At 38.5% G+C, this 16,279-nt stretch overlaps 1 protein-coding gene and 1 pseudogene across 1 annotated transcript; one reads left to right on the forward strand and one right to left on the reverse strand.

Moving 5' to 3' along the window:
* The first annotated feature begins 367 nt into the window (after window positions 1–367).
* Window positions 368–1,501, forward strand: LOC112180582 (annotated as a pseudogene).
* An 864-nt stretch (window positions 1,502–2,365) lies between these two features.
* Window positions 2,366–5,991, reverse strand: LOC112179506 (UDP-glucose 4-epimerase GEPI48). The gene is made up of 9 exons (XM_024317932.2): window positions 5,594–5,991; window positions 4,972–5,021; window positions 4,734–4,869; window positions 4,507–4,608; window positions 4,182–4,409; window positions 3,771–3,849; window positions 3,564–3,646; window positions 3,054–3,145; window positions 2,366–2,847 (listed from the first exon to the last, which is right to left on the reverse strand). Exons 1-9 carry the CDS (start codon window positions 5,774–5,776, stop codon window positions 2,754–2,756), a joined length of 1,047 nt encoding a protein of 348 aa, XP_024173700.1. The 5' UTR covers window positions 5,777–5,991; the 3' UTR covers window positions 2,366–2,753.
* Window positions 5,992–16,279: the final 10,288 nt, after the last annotated feature.

Below are 16,279 nucleotides of genomic sequence, written 5' to 3' on the forward strand. Positions count from 1 at the left end.
TAGGCTTGCCTTAGAACCAATCAAAGTTCGACACGTAGACATGTACACATTCTAGGTCCGGATCGGTTTTAATCGGGTCGGAGAATCTGAAAACTGAGACCGATCTGAATGAGGGTTAATCAGTCCGGTTTAACCCGAACCGAGAAATTCAACTTTGAAAACCGACCCGAATGGTCGGTTTCGGTCTGGATCGAGTCGGTTTCTCGGACTTTCGGGTGAAAACGCCCACCCCTAGTTTTCAATGAGTAGGATTGACTCTCTTCCTAGTCTGTAAACCAATCCTGTATATCTTACAACTATCATTATTTCTCTCTCCTATACCCACCAAACAACCACCTCCTCTGTTTACCGTCTTTGTCTCGGGGAGATGCTGATCGACTTCGTGCCCAACGTTTCGGGGGTTTCACTGGCCGAAGCCCAGCTTTCCTGAAGGCCCCCGGTGGCGCCCCCGCCAACGTGGCAATCGCTGTGGCTCGGCAAGGCGGCAGCTCCTCTTTCGTCGGGAAGCTTGGTGACGACGAGTTCGGGCACATGCTCGCTGGAATCTTGAAAGAGAACGGTGTCTCCGGGCAGGGCATCCTGTTCAACCAAAACGCACGCACCGCTCTGGCCTTTGTCACCCTGCGCGCTGATGGAGAACTCATGTTTCACCGGAACCCTATCGCCGATATGCTGCTCAAGCCCTAAGAGCTCAATTTGGAGCTGATCAGATCCGCCAAAGTGTTCCATTAAGGATCAATAAGCTTGACCGTTGAGCCATGCAGATCGGCACATCTGAAGGCAATGGAGGTCGCAAAAGATGCCGGTGCCTTACTTTCCTACGACCCGAACCTCCGACTACCATTGTGGGCCTTCACCTGAGAAGGCACGCGAACAAATAATAAGTATATGGGAAAAGGCTGGAGTGATTAAGGTCAGTGATGTGGAACTTGAGTTTCTCACAGGAAATCCCAACATTGACGATGAATCTGCGATGACTCTGTGGCACCCTTAACTTGAAGATCCTCCTTGTCACTCTTGGTGAAAAGGGTTGCAGATACTACACTAAGAATTTCCGTGGATGTGTGGAAGCTTTTCATGTAACTGCGGTAGATACAACTGGTGCTGGTGATTCATTTGTGGGTGCTCTGCTCGCAAAGATTGTTAATGACCAATCTGTTCTTGATGATGAGCAAAGGTTGAGGGAAGTACTCAAATTCGCAAATGCATGTGGAGCAATAACAACTACTAAGAAGAGAGCAATTCCTGCACTCCCCACAGAGTCCGAACTCCGAAGTCCTCGCCCTAATCAAAGAGGCATAATCAATCTTTTAGTTTTTGTTTTTTGTAATAGCATAGATTCTTTTTGCAGTTCATCCATCTTTCTAGGACTTCTGCATGTGTTTTTAAACTTCATTGCTTTTGATTTGAGATAGTTTTCCAACCTCTTCTTACGTGTATCAACATTTAAATTACCCTTTAAGCAAGCATAATCGGATAAAATGTTAACTTTTGGCTGTCATTTTAATTTATTCTTTTGGTTTTTTTTTTTTGTTCATAACTTAATTTTGTATAAAAATTAAGAGGAATGATTTTGAATTTTTTATACATATAACTCGGTTGTACGATAGAAGTGAATCTTTGAATTAGGGGGGGCGCTCACATTCAAAATCCCTTTGAAATCAACTAGTGTTTATATGCATTTTATCAAGAAAATTCGGTCACAAGATAATCCATCCTTTTCAGATCTATTGATTTTGTAATGAATGGTGCCTCTGTTCTCTACAGACCATGGTTCATAGTGCAACTAGATTTGTTCATAAATCCAGTTTGCCAATGTGAATCATCCCAAAAAGCGTTGTTATACCAAGATCCACAACTGTCCAAGCAGCCGCTGAAGACGAACAAACTTTGGTTAATGGGTGACAGATATCCAAGTAGAAAGCAGAGCTTATGTGGATCTATGGACTTGAAGAAAACTCAAACTTACAAGAGCTAGAAAATGGTTTATTGAACAAACGGATGTTCAGATATGTCACCATATGAACTGAAACAATTCCTCAATATTAAGGGGTTCAATTCACGAAAAGAGCATCGGAGAGCTTGACAATAAGCCTTTTGCAAGTGCAGTCGTTTTTCACTCTTTCCTCTCCGAAACTTTTATGAAGAAAATGAATCATTCTGAACGGCGAATTTTCATTGGGACGATGAACTGCACCAGGCTGACAGAATAACATGGCAAGAGGGAGTATCAATGTACCGAATCAAATCAGTTGTCTCTCTGATTGTAATTTATGAGCGGTTTTCCCTTAACTCAGATGTATAGAGCAGTAAGCAAATCACAAACAAAACTGTAGTGCACAAGTTTCTCGAGAATCAAGTCAAATTTTTGTATAGCAAATATATTAGAAGGCAGCAATCTGATCTCATGATCTTATCCAAAGGTTACAATTTTGCTACTAAAGCTGTGATCAAATTAAAGGACGAAAAAAACATAACATTAATTGGCAAGTAATCCAGAACGTAACACCACTTATGACTATCGCTTATAAGTACCGTCAACAAACAAAAACCTAATATCTGGAAGGCCACAAAAGATTTACATAGAGGGTGAGAGATGACGCTAAGCTAAGATATAAAGTATATAAAACTATCAGCTTTTAGTTGTAGCTAGAGTCTGGAGATCCATAAATATGGATTTGCCTAGCCTAGTTCCACTGATGGTAACCCCTAAACTAAATTTGTAAAGCATATGAACTAATAGCTTTCGGCTTTCAGCTGCTATTGTCTTGAGGTCCATAGCCATATGGGTTCTTGCTAGCCCAATTCCACTGATCCCGACACATGTCATCAATGTTATATTTCGCCCTGCACGAAGATTTAGCAAGTAAGATATAAAATCAGAATTCATATTACCATTTCATTACATCAGGTAGAAGGGTGGGTTGAGCATGGCAACAAGATTGGTGCACAAAATTTGAATGCACACAACTCTAGGTCATACATTAAGACATTTCAGTTATCAATAATTTTGTTGATGAACAGAATGCATAAAAGTTTGCAAATCAACTTACTTCCAGTTCAGTTCCCTCTCTGCCTTATCTGTTGATGCATAGACAACTTCAGCATCACCAGGTCGCCGGCCAGCAATAACAAGAGGAATTTTCTGAAACAATATAAGGAATCATAAGCTTAACAAGAAAGAGACAAGGTTGAACAGAAACTGAGCGTTGTGGACCAGGACTGGCCGTGGAAGAAGGGCAGAATGTAAGGAAAAATTCTATGACCTTAAGAAAAGTCATTTTTAGTATACCATCTGGAATTTGAGAAAAGAGGGTCTCAAAAAGCACACTTTCAGTTTTCAATTAAGATATGGGACTATGCAGATAAGACATCCTAGAAAAAAAGAGTTTGCAAAACACTTTCAGAATCAGACCCCCCAATCCACAAGAAAGGTGGAAGGGCACTTTGGCTCGGAAAATAATCATTTATGTTCAAATAAACCCCCAAATTCTGATTCAATTTCAAAGAGTCTCATGGATCAAAATAGGTAACACTGAAATTTTCAACAAGAAAAAACTAACCTTTCCAGATGCCTTTTCAAATGCCGCAACCATCTCCAAGACCGATGTTCCTTTACCAGTTCCTAAATTGTACACCTCGCAACCTGTGGATACATGAGTTCTATAATGAGCCATTGTCTGAATAACAATAACATAAACACAAAAGCGATGTTGAACAGTTTTAGGGTGAGGCATGGCGGGAAACTGATAGAAACAGGTTCACCATACCTATATTAGCTTCTTCTAACTTGTTCAATGCAGCAATGTGCCCATGTGCTAAATCATCAACATGAACATAATCCCGCACCTGAAATACAACAAACACCATCAAATTGAGCCTCCAACATTAGTATAGGACTAAAGACCAAAAGGCAAAGCAAATGATGCACTAATACTTTGTTTCTACTGTCTTTTTTCTATTTCTAGATATCCATATATATATATATATATATATATATATATATATATGGAAAGTCAAAAAATCATCATGATACTAACAAAAGGATATAATACTAAAGTAATCAAACTAGAACAATAAACAAGTTGCAATATTGAGTACATATAAAGAACAAAAAAATGATCAAAGCTTTAGCAAAAAAACAAAATCTGTATAAACAAAACAGGTAAAAGAGCACATACCCCAGTACCATCTTTGGTATTATAGTCGTTTCCAAACACCGTCAGTGCTGGACGCCTTCCAACAGCAACTTGCTGCACAAATGGCATGAGATTGTTTGGGATCCCATGAGGATCCTCACCAATATAGCCACTATGGTGTGCACCAACTGGATTGAAGTATCTCAGCAATATGACTTTCCACTCAGAGTCTGAGCGGTATATATCACGACAAATTTCTTCAATGTAGAGCTGAGAGATAAACAACAATGCAAATCAATAACCAAGAAGCTGCATAGTATCACAAGAATGATCAATAAGTGGACAACCTAGGTATGAGAATATGTACCTTAGTTCGCCCATATGGATTTGCTGCAACAAGAGGAAACTCCTCGGTACATGGAACCACCTTTGGCCAACCATAAACAGTGGCTGACGATGAGAACACAATCTGAAATTATTCAAATCAATGGGAGATCCAAGTCAATTAAACATCATATATAAACACAATCAGCCAAAAAAAATTTCATCAAAATTCTAACTGAAGAAACAAAATGCTTTAGCAAAAAAGAGAACCTTTTTGCAACCATGGGCTGCCATGACTTCCAACAGAGTAATTGTCCCTACAATATTGTTGTTATAGTAGAGCAATGGCTTCTGAACACTTTCACCAACTGCTTTCAGTCCAGCAAAATGTATGACAGCATCAAATCTGCAGTTTCAATGGGCAGTTTGGATTCCGTAAACTTTAAACACCCAGAACAATGATAAATTTGAGTTTTGGTAGGGAGATTCTGGGTTAAAAGATACTCACTTTGTTGCAGAAAAGAGTTTTTCCAGTGCTGGTTTGTCCCTGAGGTCAATCTGCACATCAACATATAATTATGAGAAACCACACCCATGGACAGGTCTAATTAACATCAGAGTTCAAAACTTTTGATAACTGCATCAAATCTGCATTAGACTTTCTTATATGAACACTAGATTCACGAACCTACTCCAAAGAATTAAACAAGTTGCCCAAATAGGCAAAACTTAAGAATTAGAAGTCCAATAAGTTGCACATGGACAAGTCTTCAGTAACTATTGGCCTCCAAAGTTCCAAACTTCCATTTTCTTATATAATAAGATACCTCAACCCTGCACAAACTATGTCTTCTATGACAACTTAGAGAACCCAGGCAGAAAAATACAGTTCTTTAACACACCCACCAAACCAAAAACCAAAAAAAAAAAAAATGATTTAAAAAAAAATTCGATTGCCCATAAAGAAAAGAAAAAAAAGCAGTTTCTGACAGTTACGTACAAACAAGAAGGCACAACCCACCATCAGTGTCAGTCAGGCATCCCCCAAATCCAAAATTCACAACCCAAAACTAATCAAAACCCATAATTCTATACAAAATTCAAAATTCAAAGAAAAAAAAAAAACAGACCTTGTGAAAGGAGAGGTTCCTGCCAAAATCCCCAGCGAGTTCTCTGACGCGGTCAATAGCAATTTCGGAGGAATTGTCAAGGTTGTCAACGACGACGGTGCTGAAGCCGCCGAGTAAAAGCTGCAGCACGGTGTGGCTACCGATGTAACCGGCCCCGCCGGTGACCAGAATGGTCTTGGCCATCAACGCCGATTTGGAATAATAGGAATAGGAATTGGTATGAGAAAGTGTGAGGAGGCTTTGTGGTTTTGATACCGCAGGAAAAGCATGACAGGAAGCCCAATATATAGGAATCGATGCTGTTCCAGTAGACAACGCCAGACTTTTAATTTAATTAATTTAATCCCCAAAATGGGGCAGTTAACTCCGTCTCTCTCAGTAAGGAAAGGCAGTAACCGAAATTGAACACCCGGAAGGAAGGAGGGAGGGAGAGGGTGGTTTTCTCTTTGGTGGACCAGATCTGCCACGTGGTGCGATCTGGGGTGAGGACTCACATGTCCACCAGCGCAAGAAACAAAGCTTTATGGCGTTGCTGGCCTCTGGGATTTTAGGTCAAAAACAATCTCGAAGAATCTTGATGACGACACACTCGGAAGGTAAAAAATTGTTTTTGATCCGTTTTGGGGTTTTTTACTTTTATGGGAGGCGTTGTTATTAATATTATTAAGCTCCCCCCCATATCTTTTTCATTAATACGCTGGCATTTACTGGGAATATTTATGCTATTCTAATGGGGAGACAGGGGAAAGAATTTGACAAGATTTTGACCTTCTTTCAATACTTAGTAATGAATCATATTTTATGTCAATCAATTTCCAAATTTAATGGTTCTTTATGAGTAGATTCTTCATGTCACTGGCAGAAAATTCGGGGTTATATTAATAGGCTGCAAATTATTATAATTCGTTGGAGATGACATCATTTTATTGTCTAATTTTTGTTAAATAAGAGGGAAATCTAACATTTGACTTAGCTGTGTCTTTTTTTTTCTTTTTCTGCTTTCATTTCTATGAGTGAAGTCAAAAATCGAGGTGTTAAGACTTTTATATATGGGTTAGTTATAGAGACTGAAATCAATTATGTATCTATTTATAAGCCTTTGCATTTAAATGGATTAGTCGAAAACTAAGTGATAAGGTCTTTGCATTTAAATGTTATTTTGATAAAAGAAACGCATCAATCGTGTTAGTCGTTCAAACTGAAATCAAATACAATCAATTTAAATTTCTCAAAAAATAATACACTAACCATTCTAAATAATAACACGAAAGATTGTGGTAAGTTTTAAATTCTATAATGATGTAATTTTGATCACAAACCCAATGTTTCCAAAACGAAAATGAGGTATTGATTTGGAAAGATGTTGACAGAAAGCAGCCCCAAAACGGACAATGAGTCCCTATATGATTATATTCCCTTTCTTTGTTAATATGAGGATCAGATTCTCCGTTTTATTCTAGATTAGGTCAAATGTAGAATCTAAAATTCCCATCACAAAAGTTTTGATTCACCAATAGACTAGTAGTAGCTTGTCGTTCAATAAAAGGGGCCAAAAGCGGTGCACCTGGAAATCTCGTGAGTTTTGGGCACGTCAAACGTGTTAGGCTGTGAAGCTGTAATGACCTTCACCTTTTTTCTTTATGTGGAGGTGCAATACACGTCACTTTTTACATGCACTTTTCGTGAATCTTCAGAAACAAGAAGAACCATTTTCCTTTTAAAAAAAAATTAAAAAATTGGGTCGTAGGAACTAGGAAGAAGTTGGGGGAGGAAGCACCGGCCTAATCTAGAAAAAACGCGATATGTATCTTTAAGGTAACGTGTCCTTTGTTCACGTAGAACGCAGTTAAAGAAGGAAGAAAAGTCCACGGAATTAAGGGCGACGGGAACCGACGTACACGTGTTGAGAGGTGAAAGGGAAGGAAGAAAAAAACCAAGGGAAAGGTCGTTTAAAATTTTTGACATAGAATATAATCCTTAAGAAAGTTGAAGTACACTGGTTTTGGTCGCCAACTTCACTTATACCATCGGATAGAGTCGTAGAATATGTTATGTATCTCATTGAAAGATAAGGCCGGTGGCAAAACGATCAAAGTTAAAAGCTAGGAGGATATGCATAAAGAGATTCATACCTTAGTGAACAGAGTGGCCAAAAGAAGGTTAAAATATGGTATGTATTTCATTGAAAGATAAGTGTACAAGTCAGTTTGGACATTGGAGCTAAAACGATCAAAGTTAAAAGTTGGAAGAATATACCTAATGAGGTTCCTATAATAGTGAAGAGAGCTTTCGGAACATATCCAACTTTTTCACATGTTGGTTTCATAAGGATGCTTTGTGGGTAGAGGTCTCGTGAATTGGTATCACGACATGTTTAGAGGTGGAATTGGATAAAAATTCAATATGAGATGATCTACATAAATTAAATGACATTATGAAAATGATGTGAAATAACTGGATACTAATCTGTCAATAACTGTCATCTTTTATGAAGAAAATGACACAATGCTGGTGAATGTTGATCGAGTATGTCAACAATTGATGATAAAAGTAGACGGGTGATAGATCTTAGGATCCCAACACCCCCAAATGCAATTATATATCGTTTGGAACTAATATATGAATTCTTGTGATTACTAATTCTGCATGATTTGATTTTTGTGAGAACATACAACTTTTACTTGGTGTCTTAATTTCATTTATTCACCTTAACGTTTATCGGTTTATGTTTACAAAAATCTTCAGAGAGACAAAATTGGTATCATCTAAGAGCTTTAGAAATGTTCTTTTACCATTTGGATGATATGATCTTATGAAAATATAAAACTAGTTTATGTTTACAAAAATCTTCAAAGAGACAAAAATGGTATCATCTAAAAGCTTTAGGAATGTTCCTTCACCATTTCGATGGTATGATCTTATGAAAACATAAAACTAGTTTATGTTTACAAAAATCTTCAGAGAGACAAAAATAGTATCATCTAAGAGCTTTAAGAATGTTCTTTCACCATTTGAATGATATGATCTTATGAAAACATAAAACTTATATACGAGAGTCCTAAGTTATTGGCCTCAAAGTTTATAAAAATCTTCGAAGAAGAGAGACTTGTATCATCCAAGAAGCTCCGAAAGTGTTACCGCACTTGATCTAACACAGACGGTTCATTATATCCCATATAAGACCCATCTTACCCCACTATGGGTGGAGCCTCAAACAAGACCTCCCTAGCTGCCCCACTGCCCCTCACCACCTAACTTTTGGGGTACTTCTTCTTCTTCCCTATTTCGTTGGTTTTTTTAGGAGCAAATGACAGTATGACATGCCATTTACATAAACAAAGGGCTAATGGTTAGTGACCTACCCTAGATACATATATTCTACAAGATTATTCCAATATGCTCCCCCAAATCACCTACCCTAAAACTTTGTGACCTTGATCATAACCAAACCACATGACGAAAATATAATAATGGTAGAAAGCTAATTTGCTGTGCTGGATTGGTGGCTATAAAAAATGACATGTCACAGCTCCTCATCACCATCATTCATCCCATTCATTCCTCTAAATATAATCAACACACAATTTGAGCTAGCAATTAGTATTACCTGTTCACACCCATAATACACCAAATGTACCGACAAATAATTCCCTGTCCTAGGTTGGGCAAATAATTGAGTTCGTCACTAGGTTGGGCCTTGACTTGGACCATGACTTGGTCCCAAATGCAGAACGAATTGTAGGCTATAACCAAGACCAATAATCACATGACATAACTGTTTGACCAGACTGTAAAATGGCCCCAATATCTGCCGGTGGAATAGTTTTAGCAAGAGTCTTTTTAAATGTACCTAACAAATTTCTATGTAAATCCAGCAAATTTATTTATTTATAAATATTTCTAATTAAACCACCTAAATTCCCATACTAACCTTTTCTTGTAGCCAGCTAAAGAAACAAGCCAACGAGGCGATGAAAACTTCCCAGCTTCATACCAATCTTCTTCGGCAGTTTCTGGGTTCTTTCAAGATGAGGTTTTGATTGTACTATAGCTTAGTATCCATTCTTGTTTTAAGTCCTTGTTTGCCACAATCCCTGAGCCCACCAAATAAAATAATTGGGATTAAAATACTTAAAGAGAGATAGATGCATTGGCATTCAATTGCTGAAAAATCAACCTTGAAGTTGAAGTTGAGAACCAATGGAGTAAATGAAAATTTGACTAACCAAACATCTACCAGTTCTTTTATAGAAAGTGACCCCTCTGTTCTGAGAACTCCGAGACCTGGGCCCTCTCCTGCTCTTTTTCACCCTTCCCCGGCCAATTGTTCACCGGAAACAGCTCCTTCGTCACAACGACGTCGTCGTCGTCTTCTTCTTCTTCTTCTCCTTCTGCTCCACCGACCTTGAGAATATCGAAGTTGAACATCGTCACCGTTGCTCGTGCAGAGCACGAGTCGTCGTTGGTGCTGGAGGCGTCGGCATTGACTACGGACAAGTTTGATGTCCCAGACTCGTCCATTTGCGTGGCGCTTTCGGAGCCTTCCGGAAACATACCGTGAATCGAACCGACGACGAAGTCGTCGTTTTGTTTCGACGACGATCCCACCACGTTGAGATTAAGATCCAACATGACTCCGATTTCACTCCCTCAGCTCAATTCCCCTATCTCTCACCGTTGATCAATGGCGGAGATCGACCGACAAGAAGGATCACACACCACTAACTCAAACCAGTCAAAAACATGATTGGAGCTCAAATTACAATCCGAACACGCCAAAAAACAACAGACGAAGTTTCCATCACTATGGTTTCTTTGCTGGGTACAAGAAGGGTAGTTTGGGAAATTGGGTGGTTTAATTAAAAATATTTATAAACAAATAAATTTGTTGGGTCTACATAGAAATTTACTTGGTACATTTAGAAAGACCCTTTTAGCAACTTTCAATTTACTTCCCAATTCACACAATGGATTGCAGTTAAGGAACATATTGCATAGTCCGCGTTTCAAATTTGTAGCTAGTGTCATTCTAAAAAAAATAAAAAATAAAAAATAAAAATAAAAAAAAATAAAAATGTGGTCAATGTGAATGGAACGGCTAGGTTCCAAATGATGGAATGAATTGGCTTACTCGAGAAAAATCATGTTTTTTGGATGATCTATTTTGTGTGTGGTATTGATTAGGATTTTCTTTTGTACGTAACCCCTACGAATCCTCGTCTAGAAATTCTTCAATATCAAATATTAGCTTTCCCCTAAACTAGTTGTTCCAAACATGTACATCAAGTTTCATGATTTTTGCAGCAATGTTAAGCAGAGAGAAACCCCCGATCCCAAGATGATGTCAAAAGAGTTGGGTTATATCCGATTCAACATGTGGAAGATTATCGGAAGCAGGCGGCTACTAAAAGAATTATAATATGTGTTCGATCTCTCTGTTGCGAAGCAACTGTCCCATATGACGGGAACTACAAGAGACCTAGGTGTGATACTTATCATGTAGGGCTATTCGTCTGTGGTGATCAAAGAGTTTCATCACTTTAAACCTGCGACCAAGTTTTCGATTGAGAGTCTAGAGAATGTGAGGCTTAATAGTTTGGAAGAGCCATTGTGTGCTATTTGTTCCGACGGCCTCGCAGAAGGTGGTGTTGGTGTCGTATGCCTTGCTCACACCTTTATCATGGACATTGCATTGTACGTACGGTGGCTGCAGATAAATCACTTATGTCCCTTGGGCCGATATCCGATGCCAATTAGCAAGGAGGGCTAGCTTTAAGTGCAATAGTGCATTACATGTAACATGTGTCCTTGACCTTGTTTTTTTTTTTTTGAAAGCGGTTTGGAACCCAGTCTAACTGGGAGGCTCAGCCCCACGCCCGGTTCCATTTGTTAAATCATAATTTTGCATTGGAGGAACATAAAACCAGAACCCGAGCTACATAAGAAGAATGACAAATATCATCGTAGAGAACGTCCTGGACTCTTATATGCAAGCAGATTATAATTATAATTTCAGTGAGTCCAGTTTCGCCCACACTCATGCTCTTATCCAATTTCCATCTGGGTGTTATTAGAATCGGATGCAAAATTCCAAAGAGAGAAACTAGAGGGACACCGTTGTCAAAGTTCACGCTTGGCCGGCTGCGCCTACACGCTAGCGCTGGCCGGAAGCCTCATCAGTCCATAGTGGGTGCGGTCGGACGGGCTGTGGTATCGGTAGGCGCATCTAGTGCTCAGAAGTTGGGATCGGTTAAGATTTATTCTCTCGCTGGACGTTGGCTGCATCTGGCACAGCGGCGGGGTAGAAGGCTTGGTTCGGATGAGGGCCGCCTTTCTTCCGGGTCGGAGTATCGTCGTAGGGTGATCTAGGAAAGGCAAGTCGGGATCGAGGTCCTGATGGGGGGGATGACTACTGCGCTGCGCTTAATGTAGAGTCCGATGCAAAACCATGGTGGTTTTCTTGCTAGTATTACATTGGTGGGATGAGATAGGTAGGCGGAGACACGTCTCTGTAGCGGTGGTGGGGTGGCGGTCCTAGAGGCGGGGCGGATGGACTGGTGCAGATGTTGCCTTGGGCCTTGAGGATTGATTCCCTTGATGATTTGGGCTTCTGGGCTTGGATGTTGGCTTTAGGCCGATTTAGGGCTGGAGGTTGGGTTTGGGCTCATTTCTTATGCCCTACCCTAGTTGTTATTTTCTTTTTAGTTGTTATTTATTTATGTTGTTTAGTTTGGTTGTGATACGCTCAAAGCAAGCGTATAATTTAACCCTATAAATGTCATCGTTAGTATATGGTAAATAGGGATCGTTCTAACCGGGGATTGAGGGTACACCTGTCATTGTAAAAACAAATTAATAAAGGTAAAAAATATTATTTACAAAAATAAAACAAAGAAAGAAATATATACAAGTAAACACAATTAGGGGGTTTTAGAATTATAAATTAAAAATTAAATAAATAAAATAAAGAAAATGTAAAAACATATATACAATGGTGGAACGCAAGGAATAAAGATCAAAACCACAATCATATGCAAGAAATCCAATCACAATTCCTATAGTTGATTTTCTATGTCATGAGAAAGAAGTTGACCATGTGAAACGTTAGAAAGCAAACGATTTCCCATTTTTTACTTTCCTTGAATAATTAATCTAAGTGAAAGCACCTAAATCTATCCTATTGAACATGCAATCATAGTCTAGAAAGCTAGCTAATCAAGAACACATTCAACGCATTAAGAACAAAGAAATGATGTCAACCAAAGTGCACAACCTAGTTATGAATAAGTTCACCTATTTGCAATCCTCCTTAATTGATTTCTACTTTTGTTCAAAGCCATTACTACTTAAATTAGCTACAATTACATGTTGGCCACCAAAGAACACATACATATAAAAGTTTTCTATAAAACAAAATCAATCAAGCAATCTCACATAAGCAACATATCAATCAATATAAAGAAATCGTAACTTTATTTCAAAACAAATAAACGGGCTTTAAATTTTGCCCTTAACGTTTATGTCAACTAAAAATCAAGTTCATATGAAATCAAAACAAAGAAAACAAAAAAGGTTACAAGGAATAAGATAGAATTACACCATGAAGGGTGAATGGTGGAAAGCTTGAGACGTTGGTCTTGGATCTTGAAAGCAAGGCTCCAAAGCTTCACGACACAAGGTGGATGATGGCGGCTAGGAGGCTTCATGGCTTCTTTTTCTCTTCTTCTCTTTGCTTGAAGATGCAGAGACTTGAAACTAGAGGATGGAGAGAATTTTTCTGAATGAAAGTGTGTTGTGGTGATGTGATGGTGTTGTTGTGGTATAGGGGGGTTTATATAGGGGAAGGCAAGGCTTCATGAATTTAATTTCTAAGGAATTTTCTTGTTGCACCACACAGCTCCAACCAATGAATTAATGCCACGTCAGCTCTGCCACGTCACTCAGCCAATCAAAAAGCTCCAAAATAAATCCATAATCTTTCCAAATATATTATTACTGATTTTTCCAAGATTTAATATGATTTTATTCACCATTTTCGGCCAAATATCTAGGCATGAACCTAGACAATGTATCCAGACTCATTTTGGACTTTTTCTCCCTTAAATCTCTCCATGTCTTTATCCTTAATGTCCTCCCCTTGATTTTCTCTTGATTTTCACATTAAAATTGCAGATTTTATTCTCTAATTTCAGCCAACATATCTTGAGGGAATTGAGGAACGAATCTGGACTTGTTTTGAACATTTTCTTCCTTGAAATTCTCCCTTGATATTCTCAACGTAATCTCCTTGATTTCCCATGCAAAAATCAGATTTAATCTCCCAAAATATCTCCCATGTCATCATGTGGTCTCCTAATGCCTTCAGGTTTCCTAGCCTCATCAGGATTCCTACGTTGACTGGGATTCCTAGTCGGACCAGGAAAACTTCATTTCTTCATTTCAGCTCCATTTATTCCAAGGTACCTAGAAAATAGAAAGTTTTATTAAAATTACTAAAAATATAAACTTTCTAAAGATGGAAACTTTCCTAAACAAGAAGGATTTATTTAAGGAAATAACTAAGTAAATATGAGGAAATAACATTTAAAACGTCGCATTAAAATACTCATATCAGGTTGCGCATTTTTCGAGTAATAAGTCTCTACTCTTGTTCTGTAGGGCTAATCGGGCTATGCGCCAGTCTGTGCACTCAAAGTGCCTTGTCTGCTCTAGGTAGGTTGCGAGTTCCTTACTTCGTCAAATGGTCGCTACCTCCTAGTGGCAGGGTGAGACTAAGTGTGGTCGGATTTATCCTTCGGCGGCAACATAGTAGGAAAGCTGTGAGTATGGTAATTATGCTATGTTGTAATCGAGTTACATATCGAGTTCTCTTTCCGTTATGTCACCGCTATGTCAAAGCAAATAGAGTCGCCAGTAGAACGCTCTTTACTAGTTGGTGCCTTGTTAAATACATTTATTTGGTAGAGACTCATGATAGTATTTCAGGATGTTCTCTAGCAGCTTATTGTAATCAGGGTTTAGGCTTAATGTCCCCTCCTTCTATTCGACAGTTTCATTAATCAAGGCTTGAGGACAGTCACACTAGTTCTTTATTAACAAAATTTAAAAATTAAAAAAAAAAAATCAGATTTAAAGAATTATATATTAAAGTTGAGAAAATCATGTTGCTACCTAATTGCATGATTTTTTTTGTTTTTTTTTTATTTTTTATTAAGGGGGTTTGGAACCCAGCAAGAATCGAGTGAATTGATCGTAGTTTGATAGACGAACAATAAATGTAGCAAGTGAAAACAGACAAAACGTGGAATTGAAACTTTAAGGAGAAAATATGTGATAAGAGGTCTAAAAATATACGTAAAATATATGGTATGTCCAAAAATATATGTAGAAACTATAAAGTCACAGAGATAAGCTAGAAATTAGAAACTACAAAGGTGCCGATAAGCTAGTATGATCGATATCCAAACTAACACTGCATGTATACCCTTTTAAGATAGGAAACGGAACGGGGTGGAGATCCAACAATGATATCAGCATGTGATGAGGAAGAAGATGAAGCATCACCCTGAGATTCACCATCACCACTGGATTGAGATCCACAGGACTGAGATCCTTCATGAAGAGATCCATCAGAAAACTCAGAAGAGGAGTGCTATTGAAGTCAAGGGTTGGTCCACTATCGGATACCAGTTTAGCTTGATCAATCCAAAGCATCAAATAGGACGGAACTAGTCTATAAATTGTTGAGAAGAACTCCCCACAGCAAATTGAGAGGTTCCTGTGACTGGCGTAGCGTGAGAAGTTCTTGGATGTTTATGATATTTTGGAGCAGCAGATTGAGAGGTTCCTGCGCTAGGTCTCTGAGTTTCTTGGTGTCCAAACTCATGAGCGGCCTTCAAGGGTTACAACTAGTGCAACCGCACTAGACCCCCAATTTCGGGGAGGCCTCCAAGTACGAAGTGGTGTAGTTGGTTAAGGTGCTCTTTTTTTAGATGCTAGGACCTGAGTTCAAATCTCAGGCAACTCTCTTTCTTTGGTTTTGTTTTGTTCATTTTTTTTCATTTTTTTTTTTACCAAGTTCTTTATATATATATACAGGGCCCTTCTAGTAAGGGATCCATTTTTTTGGTCTTTTCTAGAGATAGGGCATTAGACCTACTTTTCAATCATATTTTAACATCTTAACCGTTCAGATTTTAGGTCCAAATGTGTAGATCACTTATGCAAATTTTAGGCCAAATTGATTATCGTCAAGGGATTCAAAACTGCCACTTCAGATTATAAGTATGAACGGTTCAAGTTTGACATATTTGGTTCGTTAATTGATTTATTCTAGTTTGATACCTTAACGATCACCGATTTGGCTGAAATTTTGCAGAAATGATCTACACATTAAGACCTAAAAACTGAACGGTTGAGATGCTGAAATGTGATCAAAAAGTTGGTCTAATGTCCTATCCCTATAAAAGATCAAAAAAGGAATCCCTTAGTGGAAGGCCCCTATATATATATATATATACATATATTTTTTTTAAATATTGTAATTAATAGGCATCATTTAGATGTTTGCTCTAGACCTTTGAAAATTCAGGACCGGCTCTGTCCAAACTCAGAAGCTCCTGGACGTTCCTTAGTTGTAGGGCCTCTAAATCGAGAAGTTCCAACATTGCCAAACTGAGCAGTTGC

This window comes from Rosa chinensis, chromosome 7 (genome assembly GCF_002994745.2).
Source record: "Rosa chinensis cultivar Old Blush chromosome 7, RchiOBHm-V2, whole genome shotgun sequence".
Lineage (NCBI taxonomy): Eukaryota > Viridiplantae > Streptophyta > Magnoliopsida > Rosales > Rosaceae > Rosa > Rosa chinensis.